At 44.3% G+C, this 24,592-nt stretch overlaps 1 protein-coding gene across 3 annotated transcripts in view; it reads left to right on the forward strand.

Moving 5' to 3' along the window:
• The window catches only part of ODF2 (outer dense fiber of sperm tails 2), a 71,876-nt gene extending 63,920 nt beyond the window's left edge, over positions 1–7,956 (forward strand). For all 3 annotated transcript variants that reach the window (XM_040324741.1, XM_040324739.1, XM_040324740.1), the window contains 4 exons: positions 719–819; positions 4,349–4,511; positions 4,592–4,717; positions 7,573–7,956. In XM_040324741.1, the coding sequence (XP_040180675.1) occupies positions 719–819; positions 4,349–4,511; positions 4,592–4,717; positions 7,573–7,746 (564 nt within the window). In that variant the 3' untranslated portion in view covers positions 7,747–7,956. The remainder of the gene's footprint in view (positions 1–718; positions 820–4,348; positions 4,512–4,591; positions 4,718–7,572) is intronic.
• The last annotated feature ends 16,636 nt before the right edge of the window (positions 7,957–24,592 follow it).

Consider the following 24,592-nt stretch of genomic DNA (forward strand, 5'->3'; position numbering starts at 1 on the left):
ACCCCTTGATAAAATTTCCCAAGTTGTGGGGACCCCTAACAGTAAAATTATTTTGTAGCGTGGGTTGTCAGCACCCAAGGCAAGGCAAGTAATTTGCACCCCTAACCTACGGATATTTTGCGCTTCCTGAGTCCCTTCCACTCGTACAGTATTAAAACCCCTTATGGTACATTTTAGGATGTAGCACTCTTTCTCTTTGTTCTCCTTTCTTTCTCTATCCTAAAAAAAATGTTCCCCCATCTCCCTCACTAGCCGTATTTTTTGTTCTCTTATTCTTTGTCTCCCTGTCTTTGTTCCTCCCCCTCTTTTTCTCTCCCTTCCATGTATTCTCTATTTTTACTCCTTGGTGGGGGGATTTGGGATCAGTGGCAGTGCTGGCGGGGAGTTGGGATCAGTGGCAGTGCTGGGGGAGGAGTTCTGATCACCCAATTTAGGTTCTCTTGATCTAGGTCATCTGCTGATCTGCTGATCTGAGAACTGTAGTGGGGACTTTTAATGGTAATTATAATCACAGGTAGTGTTACTCACTGTGTCTCCGACTTTGTGGGGTCTCGTAGCAGTGACACCTATGCCGAAATCAGGAATAGAAACAAAAATAGGTATTAAAAGTTTACAATACGATGAAGATTCGGGCGCAAAACCTGCACCAAAAATAGGCTTTTTTTTTTATATTATACAATAGTAAGTAAAACAAAATAATATTTATGTGTCTGTGCAGATGGAGCAGCAGGGAGACAAGATGGAGTCTACAAGGGACCGGTACCAGTCTGCAATGGAAGAGAACAAGCTTCTGTCTCTGAAACTGGAAGAGCTGGAGAGGTACAAAAAGATACCAGATGAGATTTCTTAAAATCTGTGACATTTTAAAATATACCTGGAGCCTGTATAAAATTAGTAGCTTTCTTTCCTGAGTAAATACATTTATTACTGCTGAAGTAAGCCCTTAGGCCCCTTTCAGACGTGCGGACCGTATGTCCGCTTTTTCATCCATCTGTTTGCGGATGAAAAGGGACATACATTGGTCCCTATGTGATTGCGGGTGTCAGCGGATAAACATCCACTGACACCCGTAATCGCCCGCCTCCGCAAAGATCGTAATCACCCGCCTCCGCAGACGGAAGAATGTCCTATTTTTTCTTCGGTCATCGGATCGGATGAACACGGACTCATGGTCTGTGTTCATCCGATCCCCCCATAGGGGAGAGCGGAGAAAAGACAGGGCGGTCCCTGTGCAGGGACCGCCCTGTCAGCTGCCAGCTCAGCAGGGATATACGGAGCGATCCCCGCTGAGCTTACGGAGCACACGGAGGCGGATCATAACTGATCCGCCCGATGTGAAAGGGCCCTTACAGTTCAAGTTATATTAAAAGGCAGAATAAAAAAATGACAAACATGTTATACTAATCTGCTCTGTGTAATGGTTTTGCACAGAGAAGCCCCCCAATCCTCCTCTCCCCGGGTCCCTCGCCGGCACTCCTGGCTCCTCCCTCCTGGTGGGTGCCCTCCAGAGCAAGCAGTTTGCTATGGGGGCACCCAAAGCAGGCTTGGTACTGACCTGCTTCTCTGTGTGTCCATTCACACATGGAGCGCGGCTCAGCCTTGTTCCCGTTCTCTGCTCATTGGCTCACTGGCTGTGATTGACAGTATCGAGAGCCAATGGCAATACTCAAGTATTGGGGGGGGGGGGTGGGGGTCTGCAGCACACAGAAGGTTTTTTTACCTTTATACATAGAATGAATGAAGGTGAAAACCTTGAGCTTTTACAACCACTTTCATTTTTAAAAACGTACGTTTATATTCAGCTCCAGACAAACAGCTACAGTAAAAAATGCATATAAAGTACATTTAGGCCTCATGCACAACACCAGTAGTGTTAGATGTAGAATTTGGTTTAACTTTATTTAGCAAAACAATATTACCACAAAAGCTTATGGCTCAAAAACGCTCATAAAAGCTTTTTTTTTCGTGTTTCAGAGTCATGCCGCGTACACACCATCGGAATTTCCAACAACAAAATGTTCGATGTGAGCTTTTGGTCAGATATTCCGACCGTGTGTATGCTCCATCGAACATTTGCTGTTGGAATTTCCGACAACAAATGTTTGAGAGCTGGTTCTCAATTTTTCCGACAACAAAAGTTCTTGTCGGAAATTCCGATCTCCTGTGTGCAATTCCGACAGCACGAAAAAAACCTACGCATTCATTTTCTCGGCTCGTCGCAGTGTTGTACGTGACCGCATTCTTGACGTTCGGAATTTACGACAACATTTGTGTGACTATGTGTATGCAACACAAGTTTAGCCAACATTCCGTCAGAAAAATAATCCACGGTTTTATTGGTCAGAATGTCCGATCGTGTGTACGCGGCATTAGAGCGTTTTTACAGCTGAAAAACTCCTCTTCAAACACACTAGTTCTGTTTTTTTTCCAGCCAGAAAATGCCCCTGCCAAAAAATGCTGATAAAAGCCTATGGGGCAGATGCTCGTAGATCGGCATAAATGTCGGCAGGCGTAACGTATCTCATTTACGTTATGCCACCGCAAGTTTTACAGGCAAGTGCTTTATTCACAAAGCACTTGCGTGTAAAGTTGCGGCGGCATAGCGTAAATCACCCGGCGCAAGCCCCCCTAATTCAAATTAGGCGTGTAGGGGGCGTGTAGCATTTAAATTAAGCGCGTTCCCGCGCCGAACGTACTGCGCATGCGCTGTCTGAAAAATATCCCAGGGTGCATTGCCCCAAATGACGTCGCAAGGACGTCATTGGTTTCGACGTGAGCGTAAATGGCGTCCAGCCCCATTCACGGACGACTTACGCAAACGATGTGAATTTACAAATTTCGACGCGGGAATGACGGCCATACTTAACATTGATTGCGCCTCATATACCCAGGGGCAACTTTATGCCGGGACAAGCCTTATGTAAACATCGTAACTTTACTGCGTCGGCCGTGCGTACGTTCGGGAATTTGCGTATCTAGCTAATTTGCATACTCGATGGGGGAAAACGACACCTAGCGGACAAAAAAAAATTGCATTTAAGACCCTTACGCCTGTTGGATCTAATGGTTATCTATGCGTAACTGATTCTAAGAATCAGTCGCATAGATACGACGGCCCAGATTAGGACTTACGACAGCGTACATGGCGTTGCGCCGTCGTAAGCCCTTTGAGAATCTGGGCCTATGTGTGCATGGACACATTGGATAACATGCTGGGGTGTTTAATGGCTGCAGAAAAAACGCAGTGGAGCCGCCAAAAACATCCAGTGTGCATGAGGCCTTATACTGCATGTGAATTGTTATACAGTAAAACCTTGGATTGCAAGCATAATTCGTTCCAGAAACATGCTTGTAATCCAAAGCACTTGTATATCAAAGCATTTTTTTTACAGGGTATAAAAGAGAAGAGAGGCACCTCTAAGTGTAGCAATATGTTGCTAAATGTTGTACCTTCATTAAATGTAACCATATTGCTACACTTAGAGGCTCCTCTCTTTTATACTCAGTTGTGACGTGATGCTACTCTTATATCAAGACATCGCTTGTATATCAAGGCAAAATGTATTAAAATATTTTGCTTGTCTTGCAAAACGCTCTCAAACCAAGGTTATACTGTACCTGCAAAATGAATTGCAATTCTGTTCAGCCAGCTTTGTGATCCACACAGCCCTGTCAGCTACTGGACCACCCTGCAACCTGATCCAGGGCCCACCTTAGCCTGTGACTGGACAAAAAAAACAGAATTGTGCTGGCAGAATCTCTGTGGGATGGAAAAGAAATGCTCATCTGCTTACATGCACCACTTCCTGGCTGGCTGGATGATAAGTGAGGGGTCACGGTCTTACCGGTGATTTGCATTCTGCAGCATTTTCAGCAGCTCATCTCGCCCACAAGGAAGCGACACATGCATGTGGACGTTTTTCCAGCACACTTTTTAGAATCTTCTGTTGCTGGAAAATTTTAACCAATGACATCACTAGTGTGACATCAGCCTTAGATGACACCCCTCCCGGAGCAAAATCTGTCCTGATTACAGGCTGTGCAGGAGATTACAGGAGGCTGATGTAGGACAGATTTCATAGCACACACCTAGATGAGAGGTTTAGCATTATCTCTGGGGATTTAACGCCGTTACCCACTCTCAAGAGTTCAGTTTTTTTAGGCGCCTGTGTCCTTGTTGGGCAGGTTCCCCTGACTCTGTCCTGTTGACTATATGAAAACAGGAGATCTTACCACTGTGCAATAAAAACCTAGCAGAGGATCCAACACTTCCTGACTCATTCCAAAACGTGCCCAGAGCTCTGCTTTACCTGTTGGCTGACTTTCAGATTTGTTTTGCATTTCTCAGGCGGATGGAGGATGCTGGAACACAGAACAGAGAACTTCTGCAAGTTGTGGCCAAGCGGGAAGAGACAATCCATCAGAACCAGCTGAGACTAGAAGAAAAATCCCGGGATTGCGCTTCTTTCTCACGCCAGCTGGAGGCAGCCATCGAAGAATCCCGGAGACAGGCAAGTCACCCGTGTGTACGTCATCTGTATCTGTACAAGGCTTTAGCAGGGGTTAGATTTCTTATATATAACCATTACAGGTGGAACAGACCAAGGAACGAGCTTCATCCAAAGAGAGGGTGACACAAGCTAAAATACTTGAGCTGGAGACGCAGCTGAGCAGGACCAAGACTGAAATCAACCAGTTTCGACGCGGCAAAGAGGATGTAAGTGATGAGAATTGCTTAAAACTTCCTTATTAATATAGAACTCTGTGTTAACATGCTTTGCATCCAACCTGGCAAGAAAAATTCAGATCCAATTTCAAGACAAAAATAAAATTCACTGAGAGCAAATAAAAATACCCGGTACTTCAGGGTATTAAGGTGCATGGTGCTTACTTCCCTTTCTTTCATATGACCAGACTAGTGTTTGGTAATTGACAACTCAGGCACCCAATGCCAGAGAAAGTCATCAGCCCAGTGTAAGCTCCAAGTTGCACCCAAGAGCTTACACTGGCCTTGTTCTCTTTACTCACAGTGGACAAACGGAGCAAAAGGAAAGCAGGGGGAAGAAGAGTATAGGCAGCTTGTGTGGCTGACTTTAAGGCTCGCTTCACACTGGAACCGGCTGCGGATCGCACAGGAACGATGTGCATCCCCGTTCTTCGTTTCAGGGACGAATCTTTGCCTGAATTCAGCCCTAAAAACGGAGCCAAAGACACGCAGCATTTCTGTGCAGTGCGCTCCGCAGCCACCCTGGAGATATGTGAAACGGCTCCATAGAGCCGCTCAAATTATCCTGCTATGCAAATAAGATGCAGAGAATTGCGCATTAGATGCAGAGAAATCTGCATCCAATTTGCATAGGTGGGAACCCAGCCTTAAAAAGAGAAGTTTGGGAATCAGTTTTTTTTTTTGAGTCATACTTACCTATCTGGATGCAGAATCAATCCAATGCTGCATCTGTCCGTCCCCCCTCCAGCTCTAAAGCCTCGTACACACGATCAGATTTTCCGCAGACAAAGCATCAGACTTTTGTCCTAAGGGCGTGTGCCTGGATATTGTCTTGCATACAAACGGCACACAATTGTCGGCCAACAAACACAAACATAGTGATGCACTACTTGGCTTTTCAGCTCTTTAGCGCCACTCTTTGGGCACCTTCTGCTAATGTCGTGTTTGGTGAGCATTGCTTCCAAGCATGCGTGTTTGTACTTTGGACTTTTGTACACACGATCTGAAAATCCGACAACAGACTGTTGTCCACTGAAAATTTTAAAGCATGCCATCCAACATTTGTCCGCGGAAAATCCGACAACAATTGTCCGATGTAGCGTACAAACGGTCGGATTTTTGGCCAACAGTCTCTCAACGCACAATTCCCATCGGAAAATCTGATTGGCTTTAGGCCCCTTTGACACGTTTTGCAGGCGGTTCAGCGGTAAAAATAGCGCTGCTATACCGCCTGAAAAAATCGTGCCCTGCAGTCTTCATTGTGAAAGCCCGAAGGCTTTCACACTGAGGCGGTGCGCTAGCAAGACCGCTCCAAAAGTCCTGCTAGCCTCATTTTTGGAGCGGTATATAATTATTATTATTATTATACAGGATTTCTATAGAGCCAAGAGTTCGCGCAGCGCTTTACATATAGGAGCGGGGTGTTTACTGCTCCTATACCGCTTCTTCCCATTGAAATCAATGGGAAACCGCGGTAATACCACCCGCAATGCGCCTCTGCCGGGCCGTATTAACCCTTTTTCGGCCGCTAGTGGGGGTTTAAACCGCACCGGCCGAATATCGCAGTAAATACGACGGTATAGCGGTGCTAAAAATCGCGCCGCTATACCGCCACCGCAACACGTGAAAGGAGCCCAACACTGAGAACCAAGCGATCAAACACTACCGACCACTTATGCGTGCAATGCCATGCTCCTGTAAACGCTTTCTCCAGCTCCCTGCCCATACTTGTTTTTAGTCGGAGAGCGGGACCACATATCTCTGTGAATGAATGACGCGGCTGTGTGGGGGCGGAGCCTAATGTAATATTTGACAGCAGGTGCTGAAGTTAAGGAAAAAAAAAAAACTCATGTTGTCACGGGGGGGTGGGTCCAACATGTTACATCCTAACTATGGGTGTAACATGTTAAAAGTGAAGTTAGCCTTGAAAGCACTAAATACTTTTCAGGGGTACATCAAAGCAAAATACATTAAGTCAAAGGCCCCATACACACCATGAGATTTTCTGCAGATTTTTGTCTTCAGATTTACCAATACCATATGATATACGAGGTCAAACCTTAGGAGTTTCAATTTGTATGCAGTCAGGCAGGCCCTTGCACAACATGGTTTTGGTAAATCTGAAGACAAATATCTGCAGAAAATCAAATAGTGTGTATGGGGGTCTTAAAGTTGGTTTTCTCTAGAATGTGAGCAGAAATGTCTGCCCCCTTCCAGTATGCTGTGGTTTCAGAGCTAACACTCCCTGCTGATTGGGAAGCTCTGGCTGAGCAGGAGGGGTGTTGGACCTTTGCAGAGAGAACACTGCTTCCATACAGAGAGTTATACTCTGCTGTGTACTGTCATGGGACAGAATATTCTTAGTTTGAAACCCTTTTGTTTCAATGTTTTGCTCCAAGAGGTATTTTGCCAATTTAAACTGAGTGTTCAGTTGGGCTTTAAAAATAAATATTATGTGAAGCATCTTTTGCTATCCCTAACCCAGGCCTCCCATGCCTCTGTTTGTATCTTGTTCCTTAGACCCCTTTCACACTGAGGGCGTTTTGCAGGCGCTATGGCGTTAAAAATAGTGTCTGTAATCCGCCCTCAAACAGCTGCACCATTCATTCAGCGTTGCGCTAGCAGGACAGTAAGAAAAGTCCTGCTAGCTGCATTTTTGGAGCGGTGTGTATACCGCTCCTGCCCATTGAAATCAATGGGTCAGCGCGGCTATACCGCTGGCAATTTTGGTTTTGACTTCCTGATGTCTTTGCTTTCTGTATAGAGAATGGCTGTTTGCTCACAATGTCCATTTACACCAGACTAGATTCTAACTTTACATTTTTGGGGGGGCTACCCTTTTTTAGGCAGAGCGCCGTTTCCAGAGTCGCCTCCAAGATCTAAAGGACAGGCTGGAGCAGTCGGAAAGTACCAATCGCAGTATGCAAAACTATGTCCAGTTCCTTAAATCCTCCTACACCAATGTTTTCGGCGATGCTGCTATGTCCAGTTCTCCGATCCGTCCTCGCACTCCGCTCTGAGTACTGAGTGCCCGTCGTGGAGGAGAGACGTCCTCTACGACCACAAAGGTCATCATAGACTTGAGTCTTCCATTGGTCAAAGCAATCATGGGCCATACAGGCTCCAAACACCTTTACTGTGAGAAAACTTCATGTGAGTGTCAAAGGCAAGGTCAAAGCGGTGCTTTTTATCCTACTTTTTTTTTAAATAAAACTATTGATTACAAATTATTATTTAAAATGTGTATATAGCCGCTTGCCTGGTGTTCAGCGTTAAAATATATTTAAAGCCAAAGGATTCTTTTGTTTGTTGGGAAGTGTTGAACCCTTGTATGTTCCCCCCCCCCCCCCCCCCATCTGTGTCCCCTTACTGAGATTTCTCTTCAGTCCCTGTCATAGAGATCTAGCATACAGCAAAAGGAAATCTCTACACATTCACTTCATAGACAGATGTATCCAGAACAGGTTCCCCCACTAGATTACAAAAATATGTTTAATATTTCGGGTTTTTTGTCTCAGTGATCACAGTCACCCCGACATATAGAGAGGGAGAATCTACTTGACTGCGATCTGGACAGCAATACAAAATTTACAGAGGTTCTAACACTTCCCCACTCTATCCATAACTACGAAAAACTTCTGGCTGTACATACACTTGGATTTTAATTTTCTTTTTTTTGTTTACACATATTTATTGCCCGGATGTAACGTCAGGTGGAGGAGTTGCCTTTTTTAATAATTTTTTTTTAAAAAGTTCTTCATACTCCAGCTTTTCTCCTGCTTTTCTTTAATTAAGTCGGTCAGCTGTTCAATATCCCGTTTCGAAGTTTCTAGTTGTTCTGATAATATCTTAATTTTTAGCTGTAGATCCTGGAATTGTATTTCATAGCTCTGAAAAATGGTATATACTTTCATTGCAAGCGTTAACCCTGCTACTGCTTATGCAAATGATGGCGACAATTGTGATGATCTTCTTCGTCCATGGTTGTCTAATCCATGTCTGCCACGCATGGCATAAGAGGTAAATTGCCGTAGATGTTCCTATTTTAATTAAAGCGGATGTGCCATGGGGAAAAAATATTAAAAGCCAGCAGCTACAAATACTGCAGCTGCTGACTTTTAATATTAGGACACTTACCTGTCCTGGAGTCCAGCGCTGATCGCAGCAGAGCACGAGCGATCGCTCGTCTCTCTGCTGCTCCCCCCGCCATCCACGCTGAGGGAACCAGGAAGTGAAGCGCTGCGGCTTCACTGCCCGGTTCCCTACGGCGCATGCGCGAGTCGCGCTGCGCCTGCCGATTGGCCGTAGATGTTCCTATTTTAATTAACAGGTTTTTTAAAATGGCGACCCCAATGTTTTCAGCAGCTGGTAACAGGTTGACAAGTCTGGCTGCCATGTCTGTCATGTTGTCAGTTTGGATTTTAATTTTCTATGTTGTGAACGGTTTTTATTGCTCAAATGGTTATTTATATGTATGCGTAATTGAATGTCATTTTCAAGTTTATTTGTTCTAATTATTTCTATCTGTTCAGCTCTGCAAAGAGCAAAAGCTAAATGGTGCTGCATGGAGTGCACCAAATAATGTCTGTACACCCAACACTGGGATGCCTTATAGGAAAAGTCAGTTGTGGGGGTGAGATGGGAGCGCCGCATTCAATAATTCTGGCTGTCAGATCCTAAACTGTTAGGACCAGTACTTACCATAAACAGGAACGAATACTGCAAATGTTCAGACTTATAAAAGCAGAACAGGGACTGGAGGTGAATAATAGCAGTCTCCTCCCCATATTTTCCTCAAGCATGTTTAGATTAGAAGATCCCCCACCCGCACGCCTGTCAAATTGGGACCAGCCCCTGTGCGCATGCAACCAATGTGTCCCAAGAGACATTAATGGGACTGCCTGCACACTGAGGCACAAAGATCTGGGCATACCCGCGCTGGCAAAGACAGCCCTTCTCATATGGATAGGTACACCCATGTGAAATGAGGCCTACATTCTGGCAGCTAAAGTCGCACGTACAAACCAGCAGATGTAAACAGACATACTGTACGTCGGTTTACTTCCAAGTCAGGTTATGAACACAAAACACAGTAAGGCCCCTTTTTCAAGTGGACCTGAACAGACGCTCCATACATCTCTATGGAGCGACGGATGGCAGCAGTGACATCCGATCTGCTAAATCCAGACGGATAAAAACCCTATTTATTTTCCATCCGTCGATCGGAGGATAACGAACAGACGGTTCATTTATATCCGATCCCCCCATAGAGGAGAGCGGAGATTTGACCGGTCTGTTTCTGCACAGTGTGCAGAGATGGATTTGTCATGCGGGGATCAACGGATCGATCCCTGCAGCGCAAGCGGATGTCTGATGAAAATGGATGCGCCCCGTGTGAAAGGGGCCTAAAGTTCTGCATCCTTTTCTATTTTTGTGGACATAAATGGATGTAAACTGAAGACAGCTGTACAAAATGATGCAACCTGAAATCAGCATTCTTGAGATTTTCTTAGTAACAAATGTGACTGAACTTAGAACACTTGTGTAAGACCTTATGTGGACTACACAGGGCTAAGGCCCCTTTCACCCTTGTGCGACCTGAAAGTCACACAATTTAGCTGCAATTTTGCGGCTGCGATTTGTGCTGCAATTTTAATACAACTTGAAGTAATACCTGGGTAATCTTGCGGTCTATGGACCTCAAGTCGCATCAAAGTCAGACCAAAGTAGTGCAGGGACTACTTTGAAGTTGCACAGATATGAGCGGTACGCATTGGAAATCATGAGGCGCGACCTTGCAGTCCCAAGTCGCACAAGTGTGAGAGGGGCCTAAAGGAAAAAAAATAAAAAAACATTGCCGAACACAAGCAACGTTTCCCATCTATGCACCCCTTTCACACTAAAGCGCCACTAAGGCGACGATCATTTTTGCAGTGCTTTAGTGGCTCTTTGGAAGCGCTGCCCATTCATTTCAATGGGCAGGGGCATTTTGGTAGCACTATTTATAGCGCTCCCAATCCGACCCAAAGATGCTGCTTGCAGGACGTCCTGCAGCCGCACCTCCCCAGTGTGAAAGCACCCATTGCAATGAATGGGAGGCAGTTTTCAGAGGCTATTTCTACCATGAGCAGCCATGTTTATGTTCATGGTATATACACTGATTCCAGGCTCAAGTTTTATATAGTGCCTGTATGTACTAAACCTCTCCTTCTATCTGAAGCCAGAGCAGTATACAGCCTGGGACCCGGCTTCTCCCCAGGCATACAGGATTTGGGTTTAACCACAAACTGCCTGCACTTTACCAGTAGTTTTCATTTAAAAATGTCATTGGACCACACATTATGGTTGCATACAAAGGTGCTAAAGCTTTCCAATAAACTATTAGGTCCTCAATTTTGGGTGAGCCTTCAGATCTGGCTGTCTTTACCCCTGTCTGGGGTACATGTACCTTACAAAATGAAACATTCAGATGCACTCCATTAAGCTTTGGATACATAGTGTTTGTTTTTGTACAGTCTTTTCACCATTTTATATCAAATAAGTCAATCTATATATTAATCATTTTTTTTGTATAAAAAAATAAAACAAATTATACTGCAATAAAATTTTGTATATATCTTTGGCTATGTTGTATGTTTCTGGGGGTGAACATTAGAAGAAGCCGTATTCGGTATTTACTGAAAGCTACACACTGGCTAAAAATGTATCCTGAAATAAAAGGCATGGGCTTTAAATTATCATTTTACTTTTATTGCTGGCCCCTAAAGCGATAGTAAATCAGAAATGCAGCCCACCTTTTGACTATTTCCCCTATATTCAGTTAGTGTACTCGCTCTATCCAAATGATCTAAAATCTGTAAGGCTCGCTTCACACTGGAACCGACTGCGTATCGCACAGGAACGCTGCGAGTCCCCATTCTCCGGTTCAGGGACGAATCGGGGACAAATCTAAAACTGAGCCAAAGACGCACAGCATTTCTGTGCAGTGCGCTCCGCAGCCGCCCCAGAGATATGCGAACCGGCTCCATAGAGAGCCGGTCACATTCTCCTGCTATGCGAATTGAATGTGGTGACACTCGCATCCAATTCACAGAGGTGTGACCCCAGCCTTATAAAATGCTAAGCTCACCCACTCCTCACTGAAGTAATTTTGCTGGACTGAGATAGAGTAGAGACTAAAAGTACACACAGTATGATTGTTGGGCAACTGATCGTCTGCTTTTTGTCTATAGGGCGTGTGCCAGGATCTTTTCTTGCATACTAACGGTACACACTTATCGTGCCACAAACAAGAATGTAATGATGTACTACGAGGAATTTCAGCTTGAGCGCCAACCTTTGGGCCCCTTCTGCTAATTTCATGTTTTTGTGTGACGGATTTGTGTACTGACCATACGAAAATCCAACGTTGAACCGTTGTCCACCAAAAATGTACTAGCCTGCCAGCCAAAAATTGGACAATTGTCAAAAGGAACGTACTAACAGTAAGATTTTAGGACAACAGACAATCCCCTGCCAACAATCGTACCTTGTGTACAAGGCTTGCTGGCCATAGACTTTTGTTTTGGTTCAGTCAGTGGGCTATGAACAAAAAAAATGGAATGTCTCTATCCCACTGGCAGCCAGGGACAATTTAACTTGGGCTGAAGAACTTGACAAGCAGCATCACCTGTCAAATTCCCCCTCTATGATCAATGGGGCCCCACCTCAACCATGACCCAAGCTTTTGGCTTGCAATTTTAGCATGGTCCTACAATATAAAATTCCCCTACAGCAATTACAAAAAAAAACAGGTAAGGTGCAATAGCAACTGAAAAGCAATTCACCACAGATCGCTTTCCAGAGGGCAGTAAATATTACCACCTGAAACATCTTTTCATCCACACAAACATTGTGGATGGAGGAACTGACTTCTATTGAGTAGCGACAGCAACGCACTGACTGAAATTTGGCCAGTCCATGCTGAGCCAGATGAATTTTGATCAGTGTATGTCCAGCTTGAGAGTTGATTTGCACTCTGTATTTGCAAATGCGAGCCTAGAACATCAAACTGAAGTTAATAATAATAATACACAGAACAGTGCCTTGAAAAAGTATTAGAACCCGTTGAAGTTTTCCATATTTTGTCATGTTACAACCAAGAAACAAAATGGATTGGAGAAGGGACTTTAGAGGCACCAGCAAAGACCCTTCTCCAATCCATATTGTTTCTTGTATATACATTGGGATGTGGCACCTGTCCAGCAGTTAGGCTTTTGATTAATAATTTTGTACATGTTGCAACCAAAAAGGTAAATAGATTTTATTGGGATTTTATGTGATAGAACACAAAGTTGCACATAGGTTGTGAAGTGGAAGGGAAATGGTTTTCAATTTTTTTTACAAATAAATATCTGAAAAGTGTGACATGCATTTGTATTCAGCCCCCTTTACTCTGATACCCCCAACTAAAATCTAGTGGGACCAATTGCCTTCAGAAGTCATCTAATTAGTAAATAAAGTCCACCTGTGTGTAATTTAATCTCAGTATACATACAGATGTTCTGTGAAGCCCTCAGAGGTTTGTTAGAGAACCTTAGTGAACAAACAACATCGCAAAGGCCAACGATAAAGTTATGGAGAAGTTTAAAGCAGGGTTAGGTTATAAAAAAAAAATATCCCAAGCTTTGAACATCTCACAGATTACTGTTCAATCCATCATCTGAAAATGGAAAGAGTATGGCACAACTACAAACCTACCAAGACATGGCCGTCCACCTAAACTGACAGGCCGGGCAAGGAGATTATTAATCAGAGAAGCAGCCACAAGGCCCATGGTAACTCTGGAGGAGCTGCAGAGATCCGCAGCTCAGGTGGGAGAATCTGTCCACAGGACAATGATTAGTCGTGCACTCCACAAATCTGTCCTTTATAGAAGAGTGGCAAGAAGAAAGCAATTGTTGAAAGAAAGTCATAAGAAGTCCCATTTGCAGTTTGTGAGAAGCCATGTGGGAGACACAGCATGTGGAAGAAGGTGCTCTGGTCAGATGAGACCAAAAACTGGATTTTTATTACAGCTTACCTGTAAAATCCTATTTTCTTTATCGTACATCATGGGACACAAAGCCTTAAAGGAGTTGTAAAGGATTTTTTTTTGCTGAAATGACTGTTTACGGGGTATAGAGACATAATAGTTAACCGATTCCTTTTAAAAATGATTAAAAAAATAGATAAAAATCAATCATATAATGTGCCTGCACTTTGTTTTGTTTTTCATCTAGTTTCAGGCTTGTGTGAAGGACAGACACAGAGCCAATAGAAGTGTTTGTTTTTAAAATGAAAGTGATTGGTTCTGAGGGTTTTTAAACACACAGGAATCACACCTTCTTGATTAGTGACCACAGAGAGAAGCTCCCAGTACTTCTTTCATACGGAAACAGACAACCAGGAAGTGTTCAGAACAGGGAAGTATTACAGCAAAAACGAACAATGAGGACATGAAACCAGGACTGCATTAGGGTAAAGGAAGCTATTTAGCTAAAAAAAAAAATCCTTTAGTGACTCTTTAAGTATTTACTTAATGGGTAATAGACCACCTTCAGGTGTTGACACTGGTAAACCTTAATTAAGGAAGTTTACTCCCTATATAACCCCTCCTCCTTTGTAGCAAAGCAATATGTCTAAATCCCAAAGAGGGGAGGGACCTAGGTGTGCCATGATGTACTCCAAGAAAAGCATTTTACAGATAAGCTGTAATAAAAATCCTATTTTCTTTATCGTACATCATGGGACACAGAGCCTTAAAGCGGGAGTTCACCCATTTCTAAAAAAAAATGTTTTCTTCCCCTAGATTCCTGCTCGTTCGGTCTAGGGGAATCGGCTATTTGTATTAAAATAGGTGCAGTACTTACCCGTTTTCGAGCTGCATCTTCTTCCGTCGCTTCCGGGTATGGTCTTCGGGAGCGGGCGTTCCTTCTTGATTGACATTCTTCCGAGAGGCTTCCGACGGTCGCATCCATCGCGTCACTCGTAGCCGAAAGAAGCCGAACGTCGGTGCGGCTCTATACTGCGCCTGCGCACCGACGTTCGGCTTCTTTCGGAAAATCGTGACGCGATGGATGCGACCGTCGGAAGCCTCTCGGAAACCTGTCAATCAAGAAGGAACGCCCATTCCCGAAGCCCATACCCGGAAGCGACGGAGAGGATGCGTCTCGTAAACGGGTAAGTACTGCACCTATTTTTAAATAAATAGCCGATTCCCCTAGTAATAACGAGCAGGAATCTAAGGGGGAAAAGTGCCCTCTAAGGGTGAACCCCCGCTTTAAGTATTTACTCAATGGGACATCCCATAGCAATGCCACTTGAGGGGTGGGAGAAACAACCCGCAGGGTACACCCACACCTGAGAATCTATACTGCTGCTTGCAGCACACTGCGCCCAAAGGCGATATCCTCATACCTCCTTACATCCACCTGATAAAATGTTGTGAATGTATGCACTGAAGACCAAAGTTGCAGCCTTACAGATCTGAGCCATGAAGGCCTGATGACGCACTGCCCAAGAAGCACTAACCAACCTGGTACAATGCGCCTTTAACTTGAAACGGGGGAATCTTGCCCCTTCAATCATAAGTTTGAATTATCACTTGCCGAATCCACTTAGCGACAGTGGATTTCGATGCTGCCTGTCCCTTCGGCAGAATAAATATCAGTCTTACAAATCTGAGCTGTTTTCTTTAAATAGATTTTCACTGCTCTCACCACATCAAGACAATGTAGTAACCTTTCTTCCCTGGAACATGGTTTTGGAAAAAAAACGATGGCAGGACAATATCTTGATTCAGGTGAAAACCTGAAATTACTTTTGGCAAAAAGCCTGGACGTGGGCGTTGCACCACTCTGTCCTCATGAAAATTTAAATACAGCTCTTTACAAGAAAGAGCAGCCAACTCTGAAACCCTCCATGCTGAGGATATAGCAACCAAAAATACCAACTTCCTTGTCAGCAGGACTAGAGGAATATCGGTTCAAATGGCTGTTTTTGTAACACAGACAAAACTAAGTTTAAGTCCCAAGGATTCAAGGGAGGTTTGACGGGCGGATTAAGCCGCGTTACCCCTTGTATAAAGCCTCGGACTAAAGAATGAGTAGCAAGTGGTCTTTAAAATAAGACCGATAAAGCCGAGACTTGGTCTTTAATAGTACTTAAGGCCAACTTCATCTCTACCCCTAATTGTAGAAAGGCAAGAATTCTGCCTATGATATATCTCCGAGGGTGCCAACCCTTGGATTCACACCAGGAAACATAAGCCTTCCAGACTCTATATTATATAGTTCTGGAAGCTGGTTTTCTGGCATTAATCAGGGTGGAGATAACCAACCCGGAAAGCCCACGTTTCTTTAGAATGTGGGTTTCAATAGCCAAGCCGTTAAATTTAGAAACCGTAAGGAAGGATGGAATATCAGTCCCTGAGAGAGAAGGTCTGACCGTAGTGGGAGGGACCATAGGCCCTCCACTGCCATCTTTACGATTTCTGCATACCATGACCTTCTGGGCCATGCTGGTGCCACCAGAATTATTGGTTTTCTTTCTAGCTTGATTCTGCAAAGAAATCAAGGCAGCAACTGGATGGGGGAAATGCATATATCAGCGAGAACTGATCCCATGGGGTCACCAACGCATCCGTTCCGCATGCGAGTGGATCCCTTGTTCTGGCCACAAAGTTGATCAACTTCGTGTTGAATCTGGATGCTAGATCTACTTCCAAAGTCCCCCATCTTTGGCAAACATCACAAAATATATGTCAGGGTGAAGCGACCATTCCCCTGGGAATAACTGCTGGTGACTTAAGTAGTCCGCCTGCCAATTCTCTACTCCCGGAATGAAGATTGCAGAAAGGCAAGGAACATTCCTTTCTGCCCAAGTTAGAATATGGTTCACCTCTCTCTGTGCCGAGAGACTCTTGGTGATTGAGATAGGCCACAGCTGTGGCATTGTCGGATTGAATCCTGACAGAGCAATTCCGTAGCCTGGAAGTCTAGGCCTTTAGAGCCAGACGCACTGCGCGAATCTCTAGGATATTGATGGGCAAGCTTCTTTCGGTTCTTGACCATTGTCCTTGGACAGTTGTCCCTTCTAGTACCGTTCTCCAGCCTGAGAGGCTGGCATCCGTCGTTACCACTTTCCAGATAACTGGTCTGAAGGATTTTCCTTTCAGCAGATTCTGGGTTAGTAACCACCAAGTGAGGCTTTGGGCCACTCTTAGGGACAACCGCATTGGCGAGTCTAAGGCTTGAATTGTCTTGTCCCAAGCAGACAAGATACCGTTTTGCAACGGTCTTGAATGGAACTGGGCATAAGGAACTGCTTCGAATGAAGCCACCATGGTTCCTAGTAACCTCATGCAGAAGCGAATGGAGGGATTGCCGTTTGACCTGACCCTCCGCACCAGTTCTCTTATGGAGTTGATCTTTGCTTGAGGCAAGATCACTTTTTCCTGGGCTGTGTCTATGATCAGACCCAAGTACTCCAGTCTTTTTAGCGGTATTAAGGAAGATTTTTCTAGGTTGAGACTCCAACCTAATGCTTTCAGATAGTTGGTTGTAGTGCATACATTTTGCTCCAAACGAGTCACTGATTGATCTATAAGTAATAGATAGTCGAGGTACGCTATGATTGTTATGCCCTGGGCCCTTAACCTGGCTAGAGGTGGGGCCAGCACTTTAGCCACAGCACCTCGGGTGTTCACCAGCCTGAAGGGCAGGGCTACAAACTGGAAATGCTATTGTTCCAATTTGAACCGCAGAAACTTTTAAAGAGCAGGAAATATAGGGACATGCGGGTATGCATCCCTGATGTCGATTGACGTGAGAACTTCTCCTCCTAGAAGGATGGAAACTACTGATCTGATTGTCTCCATGCGAAAGGAGCGGATCTTCAGGAATTGATTTAGCCTTCTTAGATCTAGAATGGGTCTGACGTTCCCATTTGGTTTTGGTACCATGAAAAGACTTGAATAAAACCCCAGACCTTGCTCCTTTGTGGGGATCTGTATGATCACCCCCGAGATATTAATCGGTCCAGTGCCTGAAACAGAGATGGTCTTTTCTCTGGATCTTTGGGCACGCTTGATCTTAGGAAACGAGACGGTGGAAAGTTCCGGAATTCCAGCTTGTATCCCAGCGTTACCGTGGAGATGACCCATGTGTCCTGGAATTTCCTTTTTCCAGACTTCAGAAACGTGCAGAAGTCTTCCCCCCACCTTGGTGAGGGGGGTTGCCTCTTCATGACGAGGCTTTAGGATTCTGTTTTGCAGATTTCCTACTCCAGGGCTTCTTTTGAGCCTGGGTCTGACCCTGAGGTCTTGCTCTAGAGTCTGATGACGGAGGCTGTCGCCACTGCTTAGAGGCGGAAGCCCTTGGCGCCGGGGAAAGAGCCTGTTTAAATGCAGGGCGTTTTCATTTTCTTTTTACGGGTAAAAGAGTGCTTTTGCCACTGGAAATTGTCTTGATATATTTATCCAAGTCTTTTCCGAAAAGTCGCTCCCCATGGAAGGGGAACCTAGTTAGGTGGTTCTTACATGGCGTTTCAGCTGACCAATTTTTTAGCCACAGGATCCTGCTCATATGTACAAGCATAAGCGTAAGGCGGGATGCCTGGTGAATAGAATCTTTAATGGCATCTATGGCAAAACATAAGGTCTTTGGTAGTTCAGCCAAATCCCGAGCTTGTTGTGTACGGAGTTCTCTAAGGGCCAATTTAAATTGGTCCTTTAGGGATTGGCAAACGCCTATCACGGAGACTGCGGGCTGAGTGACGGCACCTGCTATGGAAAAGGCAGATTTTAGCAGGGATTCCCACTTATCTGTTGGATTCTTAAGCATATGTGCATTGTCTACAGGACAAGTTATTATTCACATTGGAAATTGCAGCGTCAATTGCGTTTACTTTCCATCTTTTGGAGAATTTTTCCTCCAGAGGATAGCGAGTTGCAAAAATTCTTAGGAGGAAGGAAGTGCTTATCTGGATGATCCCATTCCGGAAATATGCATGTGCTGGAAACGTGGGCAAAGCATGGGAAGGTTAAAGAACATAAGGAAGAGGCTGAGTTTTCATGAGTCTGTTAGAGGCAGCATGAAGGTGGAAGAACTATTTCTGCAAGAGATTGTATCAGCAATTTCTTCGTTTGGGAAGCTGAAAAAAGGTTCATCTACCGTTGTCTCCTCTATTGAGGAATCATCGGTTTGTTTTTCTTCCTGATCGATTGAGGGTAACACCTCAGCGTGAGTCCACTGTTCCCCTAGCAAAGCTGGAGTGGGGGGAAGGGGACCTAGTATGTTTCTTATCCATCTGAATAGAGGATGCGATTAAAGCCGCTAATCATTCTTCCAAACCCTGGAGGGAGGAGGAAAGGGCATCTTCAGTCACGTATACAGGTGCCAAGATGTGAGGGGCAGCTGCACCATCAGTTTGTTCTAATAGCTCACCCTGAGTTGCTATACTTGGCGATTCAGGCGAGGATGACAGCGTGGGAATACAGCTTGAGATCCCAATGCCTGGGGGTGAAATTTTTGCTTTCTTGGTTTTTGAGGTGTCTTTTTGGCAGGCATAGTCCGAAGTACATAAACAATTTGCACTAAATCGCTGAAATAGTCATGACCTATATCAAGTCGCTATACAATTCAGCCTAGTGCTGGAAAAAGTATTTCCTGAATCAGGAATGCCAGTGCAACCCATACGCGTGTCCCTGTGTGCAGGCAGCCGTTTCCTCCTCAGCAGCAGAGGAGACTGACGCAGCTTTCCATTTGTTTGTTTCCAGCCTGCACGTGTCTCGTAGACATTTTCGCGACACTGCGTTTAGGCGCCGCCCCTCTGGAAAAAAACCCCCTTTTTTTTTAAGTGTTCCAGACCAGAATACAAAGGGGGGGGGGCCAGAGCAGAGACTGTCAGTCAGTCAAACCTTCAAGGACGGGGTTCCTGAAACAGGGTTCCACTGCCTTGGGCCATGTATAGCACCTCCTCAGGAGTTTTAGGTAATTTTACAAAGACCTAAACCCTGGATTTCGGAGGTCCAGCCCTACAAAGTGGCATTACAGGCAAAACCTTGTGCTTCGGATACAAGGTCCCAGGTACCATCCATTTAGGCCTCAGTGGCAATGTGGTTGGATCTGGCTTCTTTTTTTTTGAAAAATTATTTTTATTGAAATATTTGCAACAAGACATACAAACATAGAAAACGTGGCCAATACCAGGTCTCTCATGACCAACATGGTCGTAACATTGACAACTTACCTAACATAGGTAACTGCCTATTTAAACATACCACCCAACCCCAATCCCACCCCCCCTCCCTCCCATAACCCCAAAACTCAGTCCACCACCACTCCAGGCAATAGCACCAGCAAAAATTTGTTGATTCAAATAAGCAATGGCAAGTATATAACATCCAACTCAATAACTAGCCACAATCCCCAGCGGGCATTCCACCCCCATCAAGGGGATGGTCAATGAAGGATCAAGTATAGCCCCCCCCACCACTACAGCATAGATAAGCCCATCCGTTTCACATGTATAGTAAGCAATCTAGAAATCAAGCCCACCAGTCAGCCTCCCGCTCTAACCCGCAGTAATATCAGCATCAAACCAGGCCTGCCAGACCTTATTAAACCTTTTTCTGGCTTCTTTTTATGGAGGAATTTAAATCCAGCATGGATCCCTCCTGAAGCTCTTCAGAGCACTTCTTCCCTCGTGACCAACACCTTTAGACACTGGCGAAAAAAACTGATGTGCTCCTGGGAGGAGGAGGGGTTATAGAGGGAGTAAACTTCAATTAGTGTTAACCAGTGTCAACACCTGAAGGTGGCCTATTACCCATTAAGTAAATACTTAAGGCTCTGTGTCCCATGATGTACGATAAAGAAATTTTACTTTTTGGCCTAAAAGCAAAATGCGTTGCAGAAAACTAACATTGCACATCACTCTGAACTCACCATCCCCACTGTGATACATGGTTTCATGTTTCAAGGAAATATATATATATATATATATATATATATATATATATATATATATATATATATATACATATACATACACACACACACATAATAATTTTTGGTACTCACCATAAAGTTCTTTTCTTGGAGTCTAGGCGATAGCCGTTCCCTTATCCCGAAGCAATGTCCTGTTCTGACACCGTTCTCCTCAGGTGACTCTCCCCCAGGCACAGACCCTCCTTTACTTGGGGATATTATGGAGGAAAGCATTGAGTACATGGGTGTTTGAGGATTTTTCTTCCCTTAAAGTTGATGAAGTAACAAGCTATGGCTTTACACCAAATGCTTTCCACTGTGGACACACAGATTGGTGCAGAGTTTAGACTGTCCCTAACTGGTGAAGATGCATAGACAGAAGCCAGGAACTGTTAAAGGCTCCGTTCTCTCAGAACCATTATAGATAACATTAGTAAATTGATAGGAAGATTTTTTTTTTTGTCATAAACTTTTCCTCACTTTTACGCTTCTTCAGCTGGTTCCTTCTTTCTGGCCAAGGCCAAAATGACATACATCACAGGAGTCTTTTTATTACATCAGGAGATGGGGCTCTCTCAGCAAAGCACGCCCTTGTGTCTGCATGCCTGAGCCAAGGGCAGATGGATTCCAGAAAGTAAATGCTACATGAATAATCTGCCCTTACTTAATGTGGCCGTGGCTGGAAATGCAAGGGGGTATTTTTCCAAGCGATTTTTCAACAAAATAAAGCATGGGGACATTGATAGGTGATTTTGCTTTGAAGATTAAAAAAACAAACAAAAGCTTCTTGGTTTGTAGTGTTCAGACAGTTAGGATTGTTTTAACCTCTTCATACACAGCCAAAGAGCAGAAGAGGCTAAAACAATCCTTTGGCAAGAAAAGCAGCTCCCTTATAAGCATTTATTCTGCGTCTGTGTTTACCTGGAGTGTAGATTTATTTCCATCATTATGAGTGTCACAAAAAGCTGTGAAACCACCCTGCTCCAACACAGTTCATAAGAAAATTAGGGGGGTAACATAGGTGTAAATTGTTGATGTTTCATTGCACCATGACATCATTACTGAACAAGTCCAGCCAAGGTGTCCATCTACTAGTAGCTTTGCATTGATCTGGATAAATAAAAATGCAGACGGTCTTTATTCCACTCATCTTTAATCTACTGACCAGCAGTCCAAAATAAACAAAACATTAGTAAAGGGATCAGCAAAAAACAGTTTCCAATGTATTCCTAAGTTAGGAAGTAACCGAGAAAAGCCACATTTCTCTAAAGTGCTTTATTATAAATGGAAAGGATCACACACACACTGCCATTGGGTCTTGCATACAACAGGAGTACCTGCTGCCTCTTCACAGCAGAGGCGGATGTTTCCCCACACATGATACCTTGGTGATGTCAGACACATGATGCCTTGGTGATGTCAGACACATGATGCCTTGGTGATGTCAGACTTTAGACATGTTTTCCCAGGACTGTGTGACAGTCCTATTTATTCAATCTCTAATTTTCGGAAAGGGAACATATTGGGATAAGGATGATGGAGATGCCATTGCCAACTTGTTTTTGTAGACGCTTGCTCCAGAGCTGTCATTTTATTTCACTACTCTGTAAATGGCCTAGGACAAGCATGTAGCTGATGTGCGCATACAGGATGCAAGACGATGGAGGAGGATCCCGGATTAGGATGAGATCTCTGGAGCTTGGGTCTTTAACCACTTAAGCCCCGGACCAATATGCTGCTAAATGCCCAAAGGCGTTTTTACAATTCGGCACTGCGTCGCTTTAACAGACAATTACGTGGTCATGCGACGTGGCTCCCAAACAAAATTGGCGTCCTTTTTTCCCCACAAATAGAGCTTTCTTTTGGTGGTATTTGATCACCTCTGCAGTTTTTATTTTTTGCGCTATAAACAAAAATAGAGCGACAATTTTGAAAAAATGCAATATTTTTTACTTTTTGCTATAATAAATATCCCCCAAAAACCTATATCAAATTTTTTTTTTCCCTCAGTTTAGGCCGATACGTATTCTTCTACCTATTCTTCGCAATAAGCGTTTATCGATTGGTTTGCGCAAAATTTATAGCGTTTACAAAATAGGGGATAGTTTTATTACTAATGGCGGCGATCAGCGATTTTTTTCATGACTGCGACATTATGGCGGACAATTTTGACACATTTTTGGGACCATTGTCATTTTCACAGCAAAAAATGCATTTAAATTGCATTGTTTATTGTGAAAATGACAGTTGCAGTTTGGGAGTTAACCACAGGGGGCGCTGTAGGAGTTAGGGTTCACCTAGTGTGTGTTTACAACTGTAGGGGGGTGTGGCTGTAGGACTGACGTCATCGATCGAGCCTCCCTATAAAAGGGGTCACTCGATCGATGCAGCCGCCACAGTGAAGCACGGGGAAGCCGTGTTTACATACGGCTCTCCCCGTTCTTCAGCTCCAGGGAGCGATCGCGAGGGGGCGGCTAGAAACTAATAGCTGCGCCCTCGTCCCGGATCGCTCCTGAAGCCACGGGAACTGCCACATGTACCGGGGGGGGGGGGGGGGTCCCGATCGGATCCCCGACCGACGTCTAGGCGCCAATGTGCCTGTCCGTGCCATTCTGCCGACGTAAATGTACATGCGGCGGTCCGGAAGCGGTTAAAAAGCAATTTAGCAATTTGGGCTTATATCATTTCTATCCCAATAGGATCTGCCTAACATGGAGCCAGTCACAAAGTACACCATGCTCTCAAGATTATTAGAATTACATTTTTAAAACCATTTTAATCAGTTACATGTTAAAGCAATCACCTCATAAGAAGGGCTAGTCTCAGCCAAGAGTCATGCCCATTTTTTGCCCCATATCATATCTTTCCCCCATCCGGGGTATGTTACCCCAGGATCCAAACACAGCTCACCTGATAGTGCAGAAGACAGAGACTTGTTACAGGAGCAAACCAGTCAGCCATTTGCAGATAGAACTTGAGACTGCTGGATGTCACATGTCATCCAAGTAACAGTCTTTAATTATAACAATTGTTAAAGCTTTATTAATCAAATGTTAAGGAAACCTTGTTCACAAAAACACTTGGCTGTCCAATTTCAGTACTTTTCAATGACCCAAGACAAGCATGCAGACCTCCTGATCTGCATACATATACCAGGTCAGGGCCTCAGGATGTATTGGATTCATTGGTCAGCATGACAGCTAGATCACTAGAATCTTTAAAGGAGGCCTTGGCAGCCATTATCTATTCTCTTATCTATTCTCACTACAGATTTCTCTTAAAGTGGAGGTTCACCCAAAAAGTTAATTTTTAACATTAGATTGAGGCTCGTTTTGTCAAGGGGAATCAGGTGTTTTTTTTTTAAATCGAAGCAGTACTTACCGTTTTAGAGAGAGATCTACTCCGCCGCTTCCGGGTATGGGCTGCGGGACTGGGCGTTGACAGGCTTCCGACAGTCGCATACATCGCGTCACGATTTTCCGAAAGTAGACGAACGTCGGTGCGCAGCGACGTTCGGCTTCTTTCGGCTACTCGTGACGCAATAGATGCGACCGTCGGAAGCCTGTCAATCAAATAGGAACGCCCACTCCCGAAGACCATACCCGGAAGCGGCGGAGAAGATCCATCTCTAAAACGGTAAGTACAGCTTCGATTTAAAAAAAACTACGCGATTCCCCTTCACAAAATGAGCCTCAATCTAATGTTAAAAAATGTTTTTCGGGTGAACTCCCGCTTTAAATATTAACTCTTAATCCTGAAATCTCTCAAGAAATACAAAGTGAATATATTTTAAAATCAACTGCAAACTAGTTGCCCCTACCTCTTTGAAAATGTCCCATGGATGTGTTTTAGCACA

The sequence above is a fragment of the Rana temporaria genome, chromosome 9 (genome assembly GCF_905171775.1).
Source record: "Rana temporaria chromosome 9, aRanTem1.1, whole genome shotgun sequence".
Classification (NCBI taxonomy): domain Eukaryota; kingdom Metazoa; phylum Chordata; class Amphibia; order Anura; family Ranidae; genus Rana; species Rana temporaria.